The sequence below is a fragment of the Triticum dicoccoides genome, chromosome 5A (genome assembly GCF_002162155.2).
Source record: "Triticum dicoccoides isolate Atlit2015 ecotype Zavitan chromosome 5A, WEW_v2.0, whole genome shotgun sequence".
In the NCBI taxonomy this organism is placed as follows: Eukaryota; Viridiplantae; Streptophyta; class Magnoliopsida; order Poales; family Poaceae; genus Triticum; species Triticum dicoccoides.
In genome coordinates this window covers 471,411,139-471,427,448 of record NC_041388.1, presented here as the reverse complement: position 1 = coordinate 471,427,448, position 16,310 = coordinate 471,411,139, and the positions used below count along the sequence as shown (strand labels likewise).

General features: G+C 47.2%; 1 protein-coding gene across 2 annotated transcripts; it reads right to left on the bottom strand.

Annotated features, from left to right (window-relative positions):
• Window positions 1-3,034: 3,034 nt before the first annotated feature.
• LOC119302312 (nuclear pore complex protein NUP1-like) lies at window positions 3,035-16,072 on the bottom strand. Of its 2 annotated transcripts, none has more exons than XM_037579349.1 (9): window positions 15,726-16,072; window positions 15,340-15,383; window positions 9,610-9,725; window positions 8,472-8,634; window positions 7,897-8,169; window positions 6,883-6,966; window positions 5,484-6,029; window positions 5,039-5,388; window positions 3,035-4,709 (listed from the first exon to the last, which is right to left on the bottom strand). In XM_037579349.1, the coding sequence occupies exons 1-9, from the start codon at window positions 16,012-16,014 to the stop codon at window positions 3,485-3,487; spliced, it is 3,090 nt and encodes a 1,029-aa protein (XP_037435246.1). In that variant the 5' UTR covers window positions 16,015-16,072; the 3' UTR covers window positions 3,035-3,484. The 2 variants fall into 2 exon arrangements, with proteins under 2 accessions (XP_037435246.1, XP_037435247.1); XM_037579350.1 differs by having other exon boundaries at window positions 5,484-6,026.
• Between the last annotated feature and the right edge of the window lie 238 nt (window positions 16,073-16,310).

The following is a 16,310-nucleotide window of genomic DNA, read 5'->3' as shown; positions in this document are numbered from 1 at the left end:
AGTTTATAAAAGAAAACTACAAAAAATGGAATTAAGGTTGCCTCATATGCTTCATTTCTTTAATATCTTTCATGAAAATAAGGATTCCGATAATTGTGCCAAAGTGTTAGAAGAAGAATGCATTAGAATGTTTGGCACTAAATCTTTAAATGGTGAGCATAATTGCAATGTTGTTAGTATGAATTCTTTGAATACCCATGATGCTAATGATATGCAAAGCCACAAGCTTGGGGATGCTATGTTTGATGAAGATGATATTTTTTGTCCCCCAAGTTTTGATGAGCAAATTTATTTTGATGATAGCATGCCTCCTATTTTTGATGATTATATTGATGAAAGTGGGTTTGGAAGAGTGTCAACTTTAGGAAATAATGATCCCACTATTTTGGAGGGTGTTTAATCTTATTGTGATAATTATGAAAGTGGGTTTGGAGAGGTCATGACTTTAGTTAATGTTAATCCTACTATTTTGAAAGAGTGTCAACTTTGCATACATGTGGATCGTGTTCAAAATATGTTTTGTGATAGCTATATTGTTGAATTTGCTTATGATCCTACATGTATTTATTATGAGGGAAGAATATATGCTTGTAGGAATTGCAATAATATCAAGTTTCCTCTCTATGTGCTTAAAATCTTGAAGTTATGCTTGTTTTGCTTTCCTATGCTAGTTGATTATTGTTCTCATAATCCCTATGCATAGGAAGTGGGTTAGGCTTAAATGTGTTAGTTATATTCTTCATGATGTTCTGCCATACTTTATTATGATGTAGACTCATTTTGTCTTAGAATGTGTTATGTTATGCTAACATATTACTACCTCCGTCTTGATTTATTGGTCCCTTCGTATTTAGTGTCAAATTTTGACCATATATTTAACTAATAAAATTTCAATGCATGTCATCAAAAATTATATCATGAGAAACTATGTTCAAATACGAATCCGACGATATAATTTTTGGTGACATGCATTAAAGTTTTGTTAGTTAAATCTATGGTCCAAATTTGACACAAAATACGAAGGGGGCCAATAAACCAGGATGGATGTAGTACTCCAAACACCTCTATCCTCATCAACTACATGTCACATAAGCAAACTTATCTTAGGGTATGTTAGGTTAATAGCTAAGTTACTCTCACTATGACCAGCCTTAGACTAGCCATAGTGGAGAGTAACTTACACTAGTAATATACATATGACCCTAGCCTATGTTACTACCTTCATAGTGGGTAGTAACATAAGTATGGTGCCGTGCGAAGCTTCATTTATCAGGTTATAAGACACATATTGTATTGGGATATGTGATGTTACGGTAACTAACTAAGTTGCTCAAATTACCTTTCTCCTCATTAACTCACTGCCACTAGGCAAATTTGCTGAATTGGACTCCGTTTTACTGTTGAAGTTGTTCCCACTATAGCCAGTCTTAGTGGGAGTAACTTAACAAGTAATATAACACACCTCGAGATAAGTTTGCTTATGTGGCATATAGTTAATAAGGAGACAGGTATTTGCAGTAACATAATATGTTACCATTACATAGCACTTCCCAAAACAAAATGAGTCTACAAGCTAATAAATACAACCACCTATGACACTCTCTATGTTACTCCCCACTGGGTATGGCATGACATGTTGTCCCAGTGCCGCTCCACGGCTACAATCCCAGACCCAGCGTCGAGCCTTTCGGTGTGGTGGGCCTCTTCCTACCACCATGCACCCATGGCTCATAGACGTGGCCTCTCATCCCTCGTTTATGTTGACGGCCTGGTGCGGCCCGGTGCATCTGGTGCCACCGGAACGCATGCATTTTTTATGGGCTACGGTCATCCACGGCCCGCGTGATATAGGACATTAAGGATCATGCACGGCTATGGGTGAAGGCTGGTGCCAAAGGATTGGCTCTCGTCATTCCTGGGACGTACGCTTTAGTCTTGTTGGGGTTGAGCATCCTCCTCCCCATGCTCGGGTCACCATGTTACCCTTTGCGCTTGTAGCATGTGTTGTACCAACGTTCTTGTATTTATTCAACTTCTTCTATTAATGAAAAGATACGCAATCTTTGTGTATTTGCGAAAAATATGTTATCCTTACTATGAAAGTGATAACATAGGTTAATGTCATATGCATCACAAAGTCTGTCCCCGACTCCGAGGCACTGCACTCTATGAATCCCGCGTAGACCCTGTGTTGATGGTGGGAAACGGCGGGTCTTGCGGCCGCTGCATGCATGTTGGGCTTGTCCCGGCGTTTCATGCTTTAATTTCTTGTGTGCCATTCCCGTTTGCAGGTTTTCGGTAGCGGGGATGGATATAAAGCCTGCTTGATCGGGGCAAGAGCAAGAGGTGGCGTTGATCGAGGCAAGAGCAAGAAGTACAGGAATCAGTTTACCGGACGAAAGTGGAATGATTCTTCTACACTTTAATGTTAAATCAAAAACTAGTCAGGTATACTATGTGTGAAACTTCTTTTCTTGTCGATCGTATGCGCATTATTTTCTTGTGAGCAACACAATATGATTCATGCTACAAGATGTGATATTCTGAATTAGAGTTCAGCACAGGAAAATCATCCTACTAAGCTATTACCTTTTTCAATAATGATTAGGCTAGTGCACAGTTAAGTTAGCTCTCGTATATGTGCATATCTTTCTTTTCTTTGATGCTTTCCCTCCTGTCTGCAGCGGCCGTGTTTCCTCGGCTTTGCTTTAGCAGATAGCAGCAGCCTTTGATGCTTTCCCTCCTGTGCGCAGCGGCCATGTTTCCTCGGCTTTGCTTTAGCAGATAGCAGCAGCACGGCGGTGGCCGAGCGCAACAGTGTCACACAAGAATATTTATGCCCCATTGCAGGCAATTACCTAGTTATTAATCTAGAAATGCAAATCACAGGCAATTACCTAAATGCAAATCATGGTTCCGGTGCAAGACACTGAACACAGGCACCAGTTGGACCCTGTGATACGAACAATACAATTGGCGGCCAGCAACGTTAGATCAATCTCATTAAACTGGGAAGCTAAAACTCTGGACGAGATGCAACCAACAATAAGTTGTCAGTGTACTGCAACCCGCAAATCTGACCCTTCTCGTTACACAGACCAAAATTGTGTTTCCCTACATGAACGATGCATGAATCGACTTTAGAAGGTGCACGGATCATAGGACTGAGCAGTAACAAGAACAGATACCCCGAAACATTACTTCGATATACAAATGTTTTTGTAATATGGTAGATCAGGGAACAAAATCATGCAACAAAATTCAGTTCAACAATATAGACTAGAGAGAGTCCACCATAGGTACTGTGCCAAAAACGCCACGGGCAATCTCATGTCAGATCAGTCGATATCAAGTGAACAAATGTGCTGCACTACACTCGCCGATCGCCAGAGCCCTGGAAGCCATATCAATTTGCAATGTAGACTGGTCCACAGGCCAATTTGACTGCAAGTTCCGAGCCTCAATCAACTTTGAACAGAGTAGCCTATTTCTTTCTCTTTACCTTGACAATTCTTCTGCCAGACTTGTCATTGTCGCGGACAGTGCCCATTGAAAAGACACCTGACGAAGCTTGACTCTGCTGGCCAAACTGGAAAATGCCAGGTGAGGTGGTTGAGGTGGAAGCGAATTGAGTAGCTGGCATGCTGAAAGCTGGAGTTGACAGTGAATTGCTCTGAAAGCCGCTGAAAGCTGGAGTTGACAGTGAATTGCTCTGAAAGCCAAATGGTGGGGCCGTAACAGAAAGAGTCTGGTTATTCCCCACAATCATCTGACCAGTTCCTGTACTGAAGCCAATAGTTGGGATCGTGCTACCAAATAGTGGTGTTGAGGATGGTGGATCTGGTATTGTAGGTGTAGCCGAAGTGAATGAAAATACAGCGCTAGAGGGGCTAATGGACATAGCAGAACCATTATCCGGCATGCCAAACGACGATGGAGCAATCGTGATTGGACTGCTGCCAAATATTGGTGAGACCGAGAATGCTTTACTAGACCCCAAAGCAGAAGAAGCCATAGATGGCAGAGGCAGTGGAGAAGTTGTAATCACAGAGGTCGTGCCAGAGGCAGCTGTGGAAGAAACTACAGAGCTCAAACTGAAAGGACTAGGGCTCAGAGGTGCTGAACCAAATGGTAAACTCCCCATGTTTGATTCTTCCGGAGACATCATATGTGACTTACTTGCTGAACTCTGTGTGCACAATGAATTGTTATTTCCTGGTTGGGCGAACTGGTTTCCAGACAACAACGTTGATTCAGGTGAGGTTACTTTGGACTTATCCAGAGACACGACCAAATTCACACTGCCAAACTGCGGAGAGAAATTAAATGGGGCACTGCTGCTTCCTGCCTTGGATTTGTTCTGGGCAGCTAACAAACTTGCACCACCAAACTTTGGTGAGAAATTGAAAGGCGCATTGGCACTTCCAGATGTTGGTGCTCTAGCAGATTGGGAAGAGGCGGTATTTGTAGACAAAAATGAGTAGTTCGGTCTATTAGAAGCCAGAACAGCAGAGGCAGTTGATTTTGATGTATGTTCTAGCCCATTACTTAAGGTTGTAGGCTTGGAATTGGCAACAGCAAATACAGGATTACTAGTGAATGATGCAACATGTCCAGCACCCTTGGAAGAAACCGGCGGCATTTCTCCATTTAACTTCTTATTGTGCTTGTCTGAAATTGAGCTTTCTTCTGAAACTCGTTTCAAAATCCTGCAAAGATAAATAAAATAATGTCCAGGCTTCAACAATTTTTAAATAAATGGAGAGGTGAATAAACATGGCAAGCTTCAGAATTATAGACCAACAGTTTGAACATCAACTGAGCAGATACCCTTCTAACTGGAGAAGTGGAACCAAAAATGGCACACTCAAGACTAACAAGCTAATAGTGCTCTAACATAAATGGAGGAAACAAAAGTAGCATTTCTTCAATGCAGTATCTACTTGATAACTGATGGTTGTTCCAATTTTATTAAGCAGGAAAATACAATAACACTTCAGAGTAAAAAAAATGCTTTCTAGCTCGATCAGAATCTGACCTTGGAGCACTTTCCGGGGAAGTAACTGGCACACTGGGTAGTGCAGAAGATTTGTGCTTTCCAACATGTAGTGCGGGTGGAGATGCCATAGTAGGCGTTGGAGGGGCCTGTGAGTGGGCACCCGGTGCAGCCGTGACAGGGAATGAGAAGCCATTTGATGAAGCCAGCATTTTGGTTCGTTTTATTTCACTAGATAACACCAGATTGGAAGGAGAATAGCTTCGCAAAGAGGCTGTTGGGGGATTCTCCTTATTTGTTGTTCCAGAGTTGTTAGCAGTATGTTCCTGGATTGGTGAGTAGCTTTTCACAATTTCAATACTTCCACTGCAGTGGTCCACCTCCAGAGAATCCTATAAGAAAAACATTAATCGCTACATAATATATCTCAAAAAGGTAGCTGCAGAGTATAGAAGATAGTATCATATTTTTAGTCATACGGTCCTACCTTGGGTGAAGTTATTAATTCAGAGGATGATTTACTTTCTAGGAGGGCAGAACCGTTTGACATAGCATCAACAGTCTTGCCATCTATTGCAGCTGGGATGAATGACAAAGATGATTCCAAAAGGCTGCCCTGAGATGGTATTTCCTTTCTCCGAGAAATAGAATCCTCAACATCCAGGGCATTTCCATGTTTTTGCTTCATTTCTGGTGTGCTTTCCTTCTCTGGAGGTGAAGGGACTAATGTATCAAGCTGTTTCAATATCTTTGCGGCCATCTCAGTTGATTGAACTGGTGCTTGAACAAAACTGTTGCCACAGATACGTAGAGTGCCATCATCAACTTCAGCCAGACGCAGACGCTTTTGAGTTTGTGTGGAGTGTTCAAAACCTTCATCCAGTTTGCTTGCATCATTACCAGGATACTTACGATAACCAGGCCATGTTTCCGAGAGTGATGATATTCTGTTATATCTTTGGTGCATTTTGCGTATGGGGCCAACAGACACAGTCTCATTGTTGAGAGCAATATTCTTTCTCTTCAGGAACTGCTGATTTATAAATAATTACTAACAGCACAACGCAGCGTACAAAACAAGCCAGTAATATTGGTAGAACATCAAAGGGCACATAAATTAGAGAACTTAATTGCACAAGATTGGGGAAATAGCACAGTAGCCATGTAGTTCAAAACTGCCAACATAGGCTCATGAATTGAATCGCAGTTGCTATATCTGGCCCATGAACTCATGCAAATCTCTAACAAAACCATTTTGTACAGGATGCTAGGGCTCTTAATATTTTTCGCCTATCCCACACTGATGAATTTTTATCCTTTTCACGAAAACAAATTGCTGAATGTAAATGCAATGGATGTTACTGTATTCAATGCTTATATATTGTTCAGGAATGCAAAACCAATACAAAATTAGTGTTGGAATTAAACATGTTATTGGACAATGAAGCACGGGTTAACATTATTTATGTACAATCATGCTTGTGTCGAAATACCTGGTGTCAACTACTGACTGCAAAGATAGCATTTTAAAACCTGAATAATATCAAGAATAAATGTTCACCGATTTGAAAATATAAGAGAATTTTTACGTCAATATGTTGAGCTTATTTTACACAGGAAGATAGGTAGGGTGCAGTCAAGAAAATCTGAAAGCATGGTTTATGGATGTATCCTCCTGCAGCTTTAAGGGGAGGAGTTAACCGGTGATAAAAATAAGCATGTACGCTTAAATTGCTGAATCCAGATTCTAAGATTTCATCTCATGGCTAATCCCTATGAAAATTTTAGAATGTAGTACAATATCAACTCAATATAATAGCACAGAAACTAACAACCAACACAAAGTAAATATACTACAAAACAAGTTGTGCTTCACCAATGAGTACCTGCCTGCCAAATGTATGAACGCTGTTTGCAGTCTGATATGATGAAGATACAGTACCACATATGTCCCTAGAAGAAACAGGACCCTGAACAGATTGATTGAACACAAGTTAGAAAGGCTAGACCTACTAGAGATGGATATTATGCTTGAGCAAGGAAAAAATATGTTAGGCGTTTTGCCACTGCCTAACGCTTAACTCACTTAGGTGTCACCCAGGCGTGCCTGGGCATTCTGTACGGACGCAGCACGAAATGGTTATAGTGTGAAGAATGTATAGGCTGTAGTGTGGTATTCAATTCTTTCAGCTGTTCTGCAAAGTAAGTATTTCTGCCATCTTATCTCCCCTAGCACTTGACTACTACACAAGATAGAGACAACAACGCACTCGGTTTTTCTATTCATGAATCTCTTGTTGGCTGCAGTACACATGGACCCTAGCTGAACACTTTCTAGTCTTTATTCTGGATACAGCTGCATTCTACTAAAAGCTTATATATACACAGCAAATTAGGGAACCCTCACGCCACCTCCCTCACTGCAGTGATGGCAACCAGCCACAGCGAAGCTCGATCCTTGCCGGAATAGGTCAATTTGTCGTCAGAGTGGTTGAATCCTCGCCAGGGAGGATACATATACATACTTGCTGGGAAAGTCAAATCTGGCCGGGGAGATTGATATCTCGCCGGAGAAGGCTTATTCCTCACCGGGGGACCTTGACGCCTGATTTTTTTGTACTGCCAAGTGCCAAAGCAAAGCATGCCTAAGCGAGCGCCTAGGGGCGCCTTTTTTTTCCTTGCTCGAAACAAGGATAGAAATAGATATTACGTGCATTGGAACCAGATAGGACATCATTCTATGACACGGCAGAAAGAGTAATGCATGTGGTTTTAATACTGCTCGAGGGATTGATCAAAGGTACAATACATAATTAACTTGCACTTCCGATATTCCAAGTAATCATACCATAAGCATAAAATTAATAATATACTGAATAAATAAAATGAGGAAATTAAACCTTAAAATAAGGAGATGATGACAATTTGTGTATTGCTGATTTATTTGGAGTCCTATAGCTGCTTCCAAGGCGATCAAAGGGTGTGGAAGCAGACAATCTTGAAATTCCAAGAAGTGGGGCCTTTGGAGATTTAGCTATTTGTATTGTGCCAGATTCTATTGATTTGACAGAAAGGGAGGAGGGTTCATGCAATCTAAGGCGTAACGGTGCCCCCTCTAAACATCTTGAACCCATATATGCCTTTGCAAGTTCTGCAGGTGAAGCAACTTGATCCTGCAGGAATGCATAAGGTTAAATTAATCATGTGATCAGAAGGAGAATGTCAACAGTACAAGTAACAAATGCGTCAGGATATAAAAACCTATTGAGTCAATAATATGATAGAAGTATCTATTGGTAAAGTCCAAATAACAATATGTTTACTTAACTTCCAAATAGCAAATAGTAGTAGTTCCAAACTTTTAAGCAAAATTATATTATATAGTATACAGTTAATTGCAAGAAAGTCTAATTTTTCATCAGTGAGTCGGAAACACTTTGAACATTTAAAAGGACAGCATGAATTGCATACTCACAGTGATACTGTATGATTTAATGGAGAAATCAACAGGTAAGTCTCTAGATCCCTTTTCCTTCTCGGGAGACAATGTTTGCTTTATATTATTAACTTCTGACTGCATTGTATTGGATTCAACAGTTCTGGATCGCAACAACCCAGTCAAATATTCAAACTCACTCCTACAGAACATACAGACAGTTATTCCGGAGAGATCTGTTAGGGCTACATTTCAGACATACGCAAAACAATGTGGAACACAGAACTTAAGCCAACTTATATATTTGTAATTTACATAATGCATACGATGAAGCAGAACATGAACTCAAGTTACAGATATATGGGAATCAACAAAATAAATGTGAGATTTGAATTGCATAAACAGGAAAACACATAAAGATGAATAAGAAACAAGGAATCAGAACAATAAGGGAGTTAGTTCCCCAGTGTTCATGTGATAAACATAACTGGATGTTGATTCGAAACCTGCAACAACAAAATAAAACTACTACCCTATGCCACAGTTCTATGCTGATCTCCCTTTGTACAAAATGCAATAACTCCACAGTTAGGCCCAACTACTCCAGGCTCGAGGAACGATATTAAGTAACTGTCTCGTGAACTATAAGTGCACCATGCAGAAAAGGTCGTTGTAAGTACCCAAGAGAATGTAAAGAAATTCACAGAAGGATATATTCTCTGCTGTATCAGGAAAAAATAGCAATACAGATGAGGATTTGAGGAAAATGTGAAAACACGTATGAAACATTGGCAACTATGGTGATAGGACCATACAGATAAGGAGCCAAAATGATGCACGCGTGCCAAACATTGCAATCCTACAAAGCAAATAAAGGGAACCTTCACATCTTGATACCAGGTATTGGCATTGAATGATACTTGTTTGCTACCAACATGACAAATATAAGCACTTATCGCTGAGAATTCCAGTAAATCCCAACAAAATATCAAAGGAACCAGCTAAGGATAACCCACAGTTCTTGATAGTGCATTTCATCAGGACAAGGTGATGTGAATTTCCTAAATATCATATCCTTAGCTTGCAGAACATTGAACATTTGAAAAGTTCAGAATGAACTGAGGTGAGTACCACACTAACACTGCTCAAATGCTATATTAGAATATCCAATACTTGCCTTGTAAAGGTCTTCTGCTTCAACAATTCTTCAAGATCCATACTACCATTGAAACAAGAACTTAGAATGTCATCTCCATCAATGGGATAATTTTCAGGATTATCAGTAGACAGATTCTGCATGGACAGCAATAATGCTTGGAAACTCAGGATTACAGGAAATTATAAAGTCCAATAGGCTAGAGAAGTAAAATAATTAGCAGAGGAACAGTGTAAAAGTGTAACCTTAGAACAATAAGAAAATAGAGAAATGTGTCCTAAGGTTGGGCACACTATTAACTGGTCGAAGAAGTAATAATTAATAGATGGGACAACATCTGGTGATAGATACCACACCTTAGTTGTGCTGCCGTGCTACCAACAAACGGTAGCACCTCAAAAGTTTTGAAAATTTCTGAAAAAAATTGACAATATATATGTTTTTTTTTGGTTCAAATATGGATTTGAAGTTTTGTGGGATTGTAGACATATATTTTGTCATCAATATTCTAAAAAAATCTGAACTTTTTGCAGGTACTACCTTGCCGTGGTAGCATAGTACCACCTAAGGTGTGTTATCACTGCTTTTTGTCTTTTGAGAATGTTAAACCTCATGTATGTATTGGGCTATGTATTTGTACAGTAGAGAGTAGTACAGTAGCAGTAGCGTATGCGGGTGCAGTTTTGTCTCTCAGCACCCACGATCGCCTCCTCTCGAACATGGCCTGACCACGATCACCATCGTGGGCGCACGCCCTCTGTTCTCCTTGTATAAGTGCTCTCATTCTCAATACGATCGGTGTGTTTGATCTTTCATTCGCAAACATGGTATCAGACGCAGAGGACTCGAATCCCTTTGCGCCCAACCACCATCCCTCTTCCGCTGCCATGGACACCAATCCCGTCGCCTCCCCCCTCTCCTCCGACGATGACACACCGGCTCCCGCCGGTGTCCTCCCACTGCTCTGGCGAGCGCTCCCCCCGCCCCCCCAGTCACCATGGCGCCACCGCTCGCGCCGGGAGCGTTTCCTTCCTCCGTTCTGCAGACCATTGGCATTCGTCATCACGTCCCCGTCACCCTAGATCTGCACTCCGGCAACTATGCCCAATGGCGCCGCTTCTTCTTCACCATCGTGGGCATGTTCGGCGTTGGTGACCATCTCGTTGCCCCGGCCGCTCCTCGCCATCGCGATCCGGAGTGGACCATGATCGACCATTGCGTCATGCACTGGCTCTACACCATGATCTCTCCTGAGCTGCTCGACGTTGTCATGCAGCCGGACAACACCGCCGCCGTTCTCTGGGCGGCCATCGAGGAGATCTTCCGCACCAACCAGCTCTCCGGCGCCGTGTACATCGACGCGGAGTACCACACCGTCGTCCAGGGCGACCTGACAGTGATGCGGTACTTCGCACGTCTGAAATCCTTCACCGACCAGCTCCGCGATCTCGGTCAGCCCGTCGGCGAGACACAGCAACTCTTCCACATGCTGCGTGGCCTCGGGCGCCAGTACCACGGCGCCATCCCTCACCTCACCGCGCGCGCGCCCCTGCCGACTCTTCTGCAGGCCCGCTCCTTCCTCTTGCTGGAAGAACATCATGTGAAACAAACCACTCGTCTGCAGTCCGCGCACGCCCTCCTTGCGGCGCGTCCACAACCCGCCCCCACCACTCCCGTCGCCGACGGCAACGCCGCACATGGACGTGGGCGCAACCGTCGCCGTGGCCGTGGAAACAACGGCAACGGCGCCCTGCCGCCTGCGCCGTCCCCTCCTTGTCCGGCCCCACTCCCTGGTCAAGCGCCAAGCGCCAACTCCTGGACCGGCATGGTGCAAGCCTGGCCTATGCCCTAGCGCGCACCCGGCGCCGGCGTGCTCGGCCCGCGCCCCGGCGTCCCGCAGCATCAGGCTCTCTTCACCCTCGGCTCGCCCGGCGCGAGCTCCAGCACGGGGCCCCCTCCGCCCTCCTCCCTGGCTTCACCTACGGCTCGCTGGGCGCGAGCTCCAACACGGCGCCACCGCCGGCCTCTCCGCCGCAGCCATGGGACATGGGCAGGCTCCAGACAGCGCTCGAGGCCGCGCACACATCTCCGTCGCCGCCGTCGAGCACCTCGGGCGCGTCGTCCCACATGACCTTCAACCCTGGTACACTCCACTCACTTCGTCCTTCTCATCCCCCTCGCGACATAATTGTGGGCAATGGCGGCCGCATGCCGATCACACACACCGGCCGTGGCTCGCTCATTGCTTCCAACACCTCCCTCGAGCTCCACAATGTGTTGCTCTCCCCTTCCATCATCACAAATCTTCTCTCTGTTCGTTGCCTTACGCGTGACAATCCTGTGTCTGTCGAGTTTGACTCATTTAGGTTTTCTGTCAAGGATATCCGCACCCGCCTGGTGATCCTTCGGTGTGACTCGACCAGCGACCTGTACTCCCTGCGCCCTGCTCCTGCCGTCCCGTGCGCTAGCCCCTTCGCCAGCGTCGCGACCACAGAGCTGTGGCACGGCCGCCTCGGACACCCCGGCGAGGAGCCCCTTCGTCAGGCCCTTCGCAACTTTTAGTTCACCTGCGCGCCGTCCAACAGTCACTCATGCACCGCCGCGCGCTTGCCGTTCACCGCTTCCATGACTCGTAGCTATTTCCCCTTTCAATTACTGCATTTGGATGTATGGACCTCTCCTATAGTGAGCATTTCTGGTTTCGAATACTATCTTGTTATCATTGATAGCTGCACTCACTATGTTTGGACGTTCCCCCTTCGTCGCAAATCCGAGGTCATCTATGTGCTCTCCGCGCTCTATGCATACGTCCAGACTCAGTTCGAGCGCCCAATTCTGGCGTTGCAGACTGACAACGGGCGCGAGTTCGACAACCTCGCCGTCCGCTCTTTGCTCACCACGCATGGCACCGTGCTCCGGCTCACGTGCCCGTACACTAGCCAGCAGAACGGCAAGGCGGAGCGCGTGCTCCGCACTCTGAACGGGGGCGTCCGCGCACTCCTCTTTCATGCTTCTCTCCCAGCTCGCTTCTGGGAACCTGCGCTGCTAGCTCACCACGCACGCCGCACGAGCTGCTCCTCGGCGTCCCCCTCCCCCGACTACTCGTATCTGCGTGTGTTCGGCTGCTTATGCTACCCCAACACTACCTCCACAAACTTGACCACCGCTCTCTGCCGTGCGTCTTCCTCGGGTATCCACCTGATCACCGCGGGTACAGGTGCTATGACCTCGTTTCTCGGCGTGTACTCACCTCCCGCCATGTTCGCTTCGACGAGCTCACCTTCCCCTACGCCGCTCCACGCCTCCCTCTCACCCCCGCAGCCCCACCTCCCCGTCTGGTGCCCGCACCTATTTGTGCCCCGCCCGACGGCGGTTGCTCACCCCCCACCTCGTCACACCCACTCCCCACGTCGCGAGCCGACTCGTTTCGCGCGACCCCTCCTCGTTTAAACAGCACCGTCCGATCCTCATCCGACGCCTCTCATTCAAACCACCCGCGCGCGCCATCCGCCGGGCCCTCCTCTGCCGTTGGATCACCATCCACCGTGCCTCATTCAAACTCCCTCTCCGCGCGCACGTCCGGGGGCCATGCACCTGCAGGATCGTCATCCGACGGCTCCCCGCTGCATGCACCATCACCACCCTCCCCCACTCCCGCTCCACCTGCTCGTGCGATCATCACACACGCACACGCTGGTGTTTTCCGCCCCAACACGAAGTATGCCAACGACTCCGTTTGCGTGGCCAACACCGCCCCCTCCACTGCCATCTCTCCCATTCCTCGCTTTGTCCGCGCATCGCTCCGCAATGCCAACTGGCTCGCCGCCATGCGCGACAAGTTTGCAGCTCTCACCGGCAACCGTACTTGGGAGTTGGTTCCCCGACCACCGCGTGCTAATGTAATAACTGGCAAGTGGATCTATCGTCGCAAAACCCGTGCTGATGGCACCCTCGAGCGCTACAAAGCTCGTTGGGTTGTCTGTGGGTTCAACCAGCGTGCCGGAGTGGACTATGGCGAAACCTTCTCTCCGGTTGTGAAGCCGGCCACCATCCACACGGTCCTCACTGTCGCTGCCTCACGCCATTGAACTGTGCATTAGCTGATGTGAAGAACGCCTTTCTTCACGGCACCCTGGAGGAAGAGGTCTACTGTCTGCAGCCTGCAGGTTTTGTCGATGCCGCTCGACCCGATCACGTGTCGCCTTTCCAAGTCCGTGTATGGCTTGAAGCAGGCTCCACGCGCCTGGTTTCTTCGCTTCGCCGGCTTCCTCGCCACCCTCGGGTTCACCGCGACGCGCTCCGAGACCTCTCTGTTCACGCTCACTCATGGTACGGATGCGGCGTACCTGCTGCTGTATGTGGATGATATCATCCTCACCGCGTCCACGGACGCGCTCCTTCGCCGTATCGTCGCCTCGCTCACCACCGAATTCGCCATGAAGGACCTCGGCAACCTCCACTACTTCCTCGGCATTCGCGTGACGCGGTCCCCGGACGGCTTCTTCCTCTCTCAGGAGCAGTACGCTGAGGACGTCCTCGAGCGCGCTGACATGGACAACTGCAAGCCTGCACCGACCCCAGTCGACACCAAGGCCAAGCTTCCCTCCACCACCGGTCCGCGCGTCGCCGACCCCACTGCCTACCACAGTCTCGCTGGCGCGCTGCAGTACCTGACGGTGACCCGCCCCGAGCTCGCCCATGCAGTTTAGCAGATTTGCCTGCATATGCATGACACTCGCGACTGTCACCTCACCCTGCTCAAGCGCGCCCTGCGGTACGTCCGTGGCACTGTCTCTCTCGGGCTCCACCTTCGTGCTTCCTAGACACTGGATCTTCGGGTGTACACCGATGCCGACTGGGCCGGGTGCCCTGACACTCGCCGGTCGACGTCTGGCTACTGTGTCTTCCTCGGCGGCGCGCTCGTGTCCTGGTTTTCGAAGCGCCAACCTACTGTCTCGCGCTCCAACGCGGAGGCAGAATACCGCGGCGTGGCCAATGCCGTGGCGGAGTGCGTCTGGCTCCGGCAACTTCTTGGCGAGCTCCGGTGTGCGGTCTCCACTGCCACGCTGGTCTACTACGACAACATCTCCGCCATCTACCTCTCCAGCAACCCTGTTCATCATCGCCGCACCAAACATGTGGAGCTGGACATTCACTTCGTCCGCGAGCGTGTCGCTCTCGGCCACTTCCGCGTGCTGCACGTACCAACTCATCAACAGTTTGCGGATGTCATGACAAAAGGCTTGCCAAGCGACGTCTTCCATGATTTTCAATTCAGTCTTTGCGTCGCGACGTCACGACTGGGGGGGGTTAGACCTCATGTATGTATTGGGCTATGTATTTGTACAGTTGAGGGTAGTAGAGTAGCAGTAGCGTACGCGGGTGCAGTTTTGTCTCTCAGCACCCACGATCTTCTCCTCTCGAACATGGCCTGGCCACGATCACCATCGTGGGCGCACGCCCTCTGTTCTCCTTGTATAAGTGCTCTCATTCTCAATACGATCGGTGTGTTCGATCTTTCCCTCGCAAACAGAGAACACTTGCGAAATACTGCTGAAAGATAGGTGGTTTAAAGAGCTTACACTCGGTGTCTAGGCAGGATAAATGGTAAATTTAGTATACTAGCCATTTAAAAGAGCTTAAATTCAGCGTCTAATCAGGATAAATGGTTAAACAGTGCACTAGTACCCAAAAAAATAAAGAATATTAGAACAACGACGTGAACAGCATGGAGTTACAGAATCAGCTTACATTAGCAGTTCCTCCTCCGTTTTCTTCTTCTAGAATGTCGTTCTCTACATTCCAAAACCAGCTTGTGTGAGTTTGGTGGAAACCACTAACAATAAAATGAGAATTATCCCCCATTTCACAGGATAGATTGAACTAGCATCTTATTTACTGATTGCTGATAAATAAATCGCTAATCTGATAAAAACAGTAACCATGGTTCACACCATCGACTTCACCTATCGGCCGCCATGTGCATTGGCAAGCTATGATGATAAGCTGGAAAAACTTGGATGATTTGATTTTTACAGGATGATAGAAAACACTTCGCTCTAGTCGCAGATCAGGCAAGTCAAACCGCCAACACAGCTAGCGGAGAATGCGCGCAAACAAATCAGCAAGGCACCAACCTAAAGGCGGCGGCGGCGGCGAGCAAGGAGCGTCGACCAACTCTGGTTCCGAAAGCGTAGGCGCGGCGAGCTGAGGAGGCGGCTTGCGAAACACAGAGGAGAGGAGGCGCGATGCGCCACCGGAGATGAGACGGGCGAGCCAGCCGCTCCCTTCACCGCCGTACGACGCTGGATGAGTAGGAGGAGCCGGGAGCGCATAGGGTGACGCAGCTGCGACGCGGGAGGGAGGGCGCCTACGGATCTTGCCTCCCGTGGCGGAGCCGCCGTCGTAACCTCCCCGAGACGCCATGTTACGGCGCCGATGTGGGGCTAGGGTTTTGGAGAAGAGAAAGGGAATTCGAAGAGAGGACGGGATAAAATAGTGATTACAAGGGCTCAGAGGGTTTAAGGCTGCCAAGAAAAACTTTGGTAAGTATAGACCGAGTAATAATAATGATTATTACTAACACATATATGTCCGTGCGTTGCAACGGGAAAGACAATTAAAATGTCTACCAAAGCACTAAGCACTCATCAACGCGACTCTACAACACCCAACGGTGCAACCTGGCGGCAACCGAGAAGTGCATGCCAAGGTTTAGCAGA

What these genes read in the sequence shown, in the direction of transcription:
- LOC119302312 (XM_037579349.1), bottom strand. Translation starts at nt 16,014, where the DNA reads ATGGCGTCTCGGGGAGGTTACGACGGCGGCTCCGCCACGGGAGGCAAG. An exon ending in AAGCAGAAGACCTTTACAAG is followed by an intron (nt 8,635 to 9,609) that starts GCAAGTATTGGA and finishes TATGTTCTGTAG; the next exon opens with GAGTGAGTTTGAATATTTGA. An exon ending in TTCATACATTTGGCAGGCAG is followed by an intron (nt 6,030 to 6,882) that starts GTACTCATTGGT and finishes TTTATAAATCAG; the next exon opens with CAGTTCCTGAAGAGAAAGAA.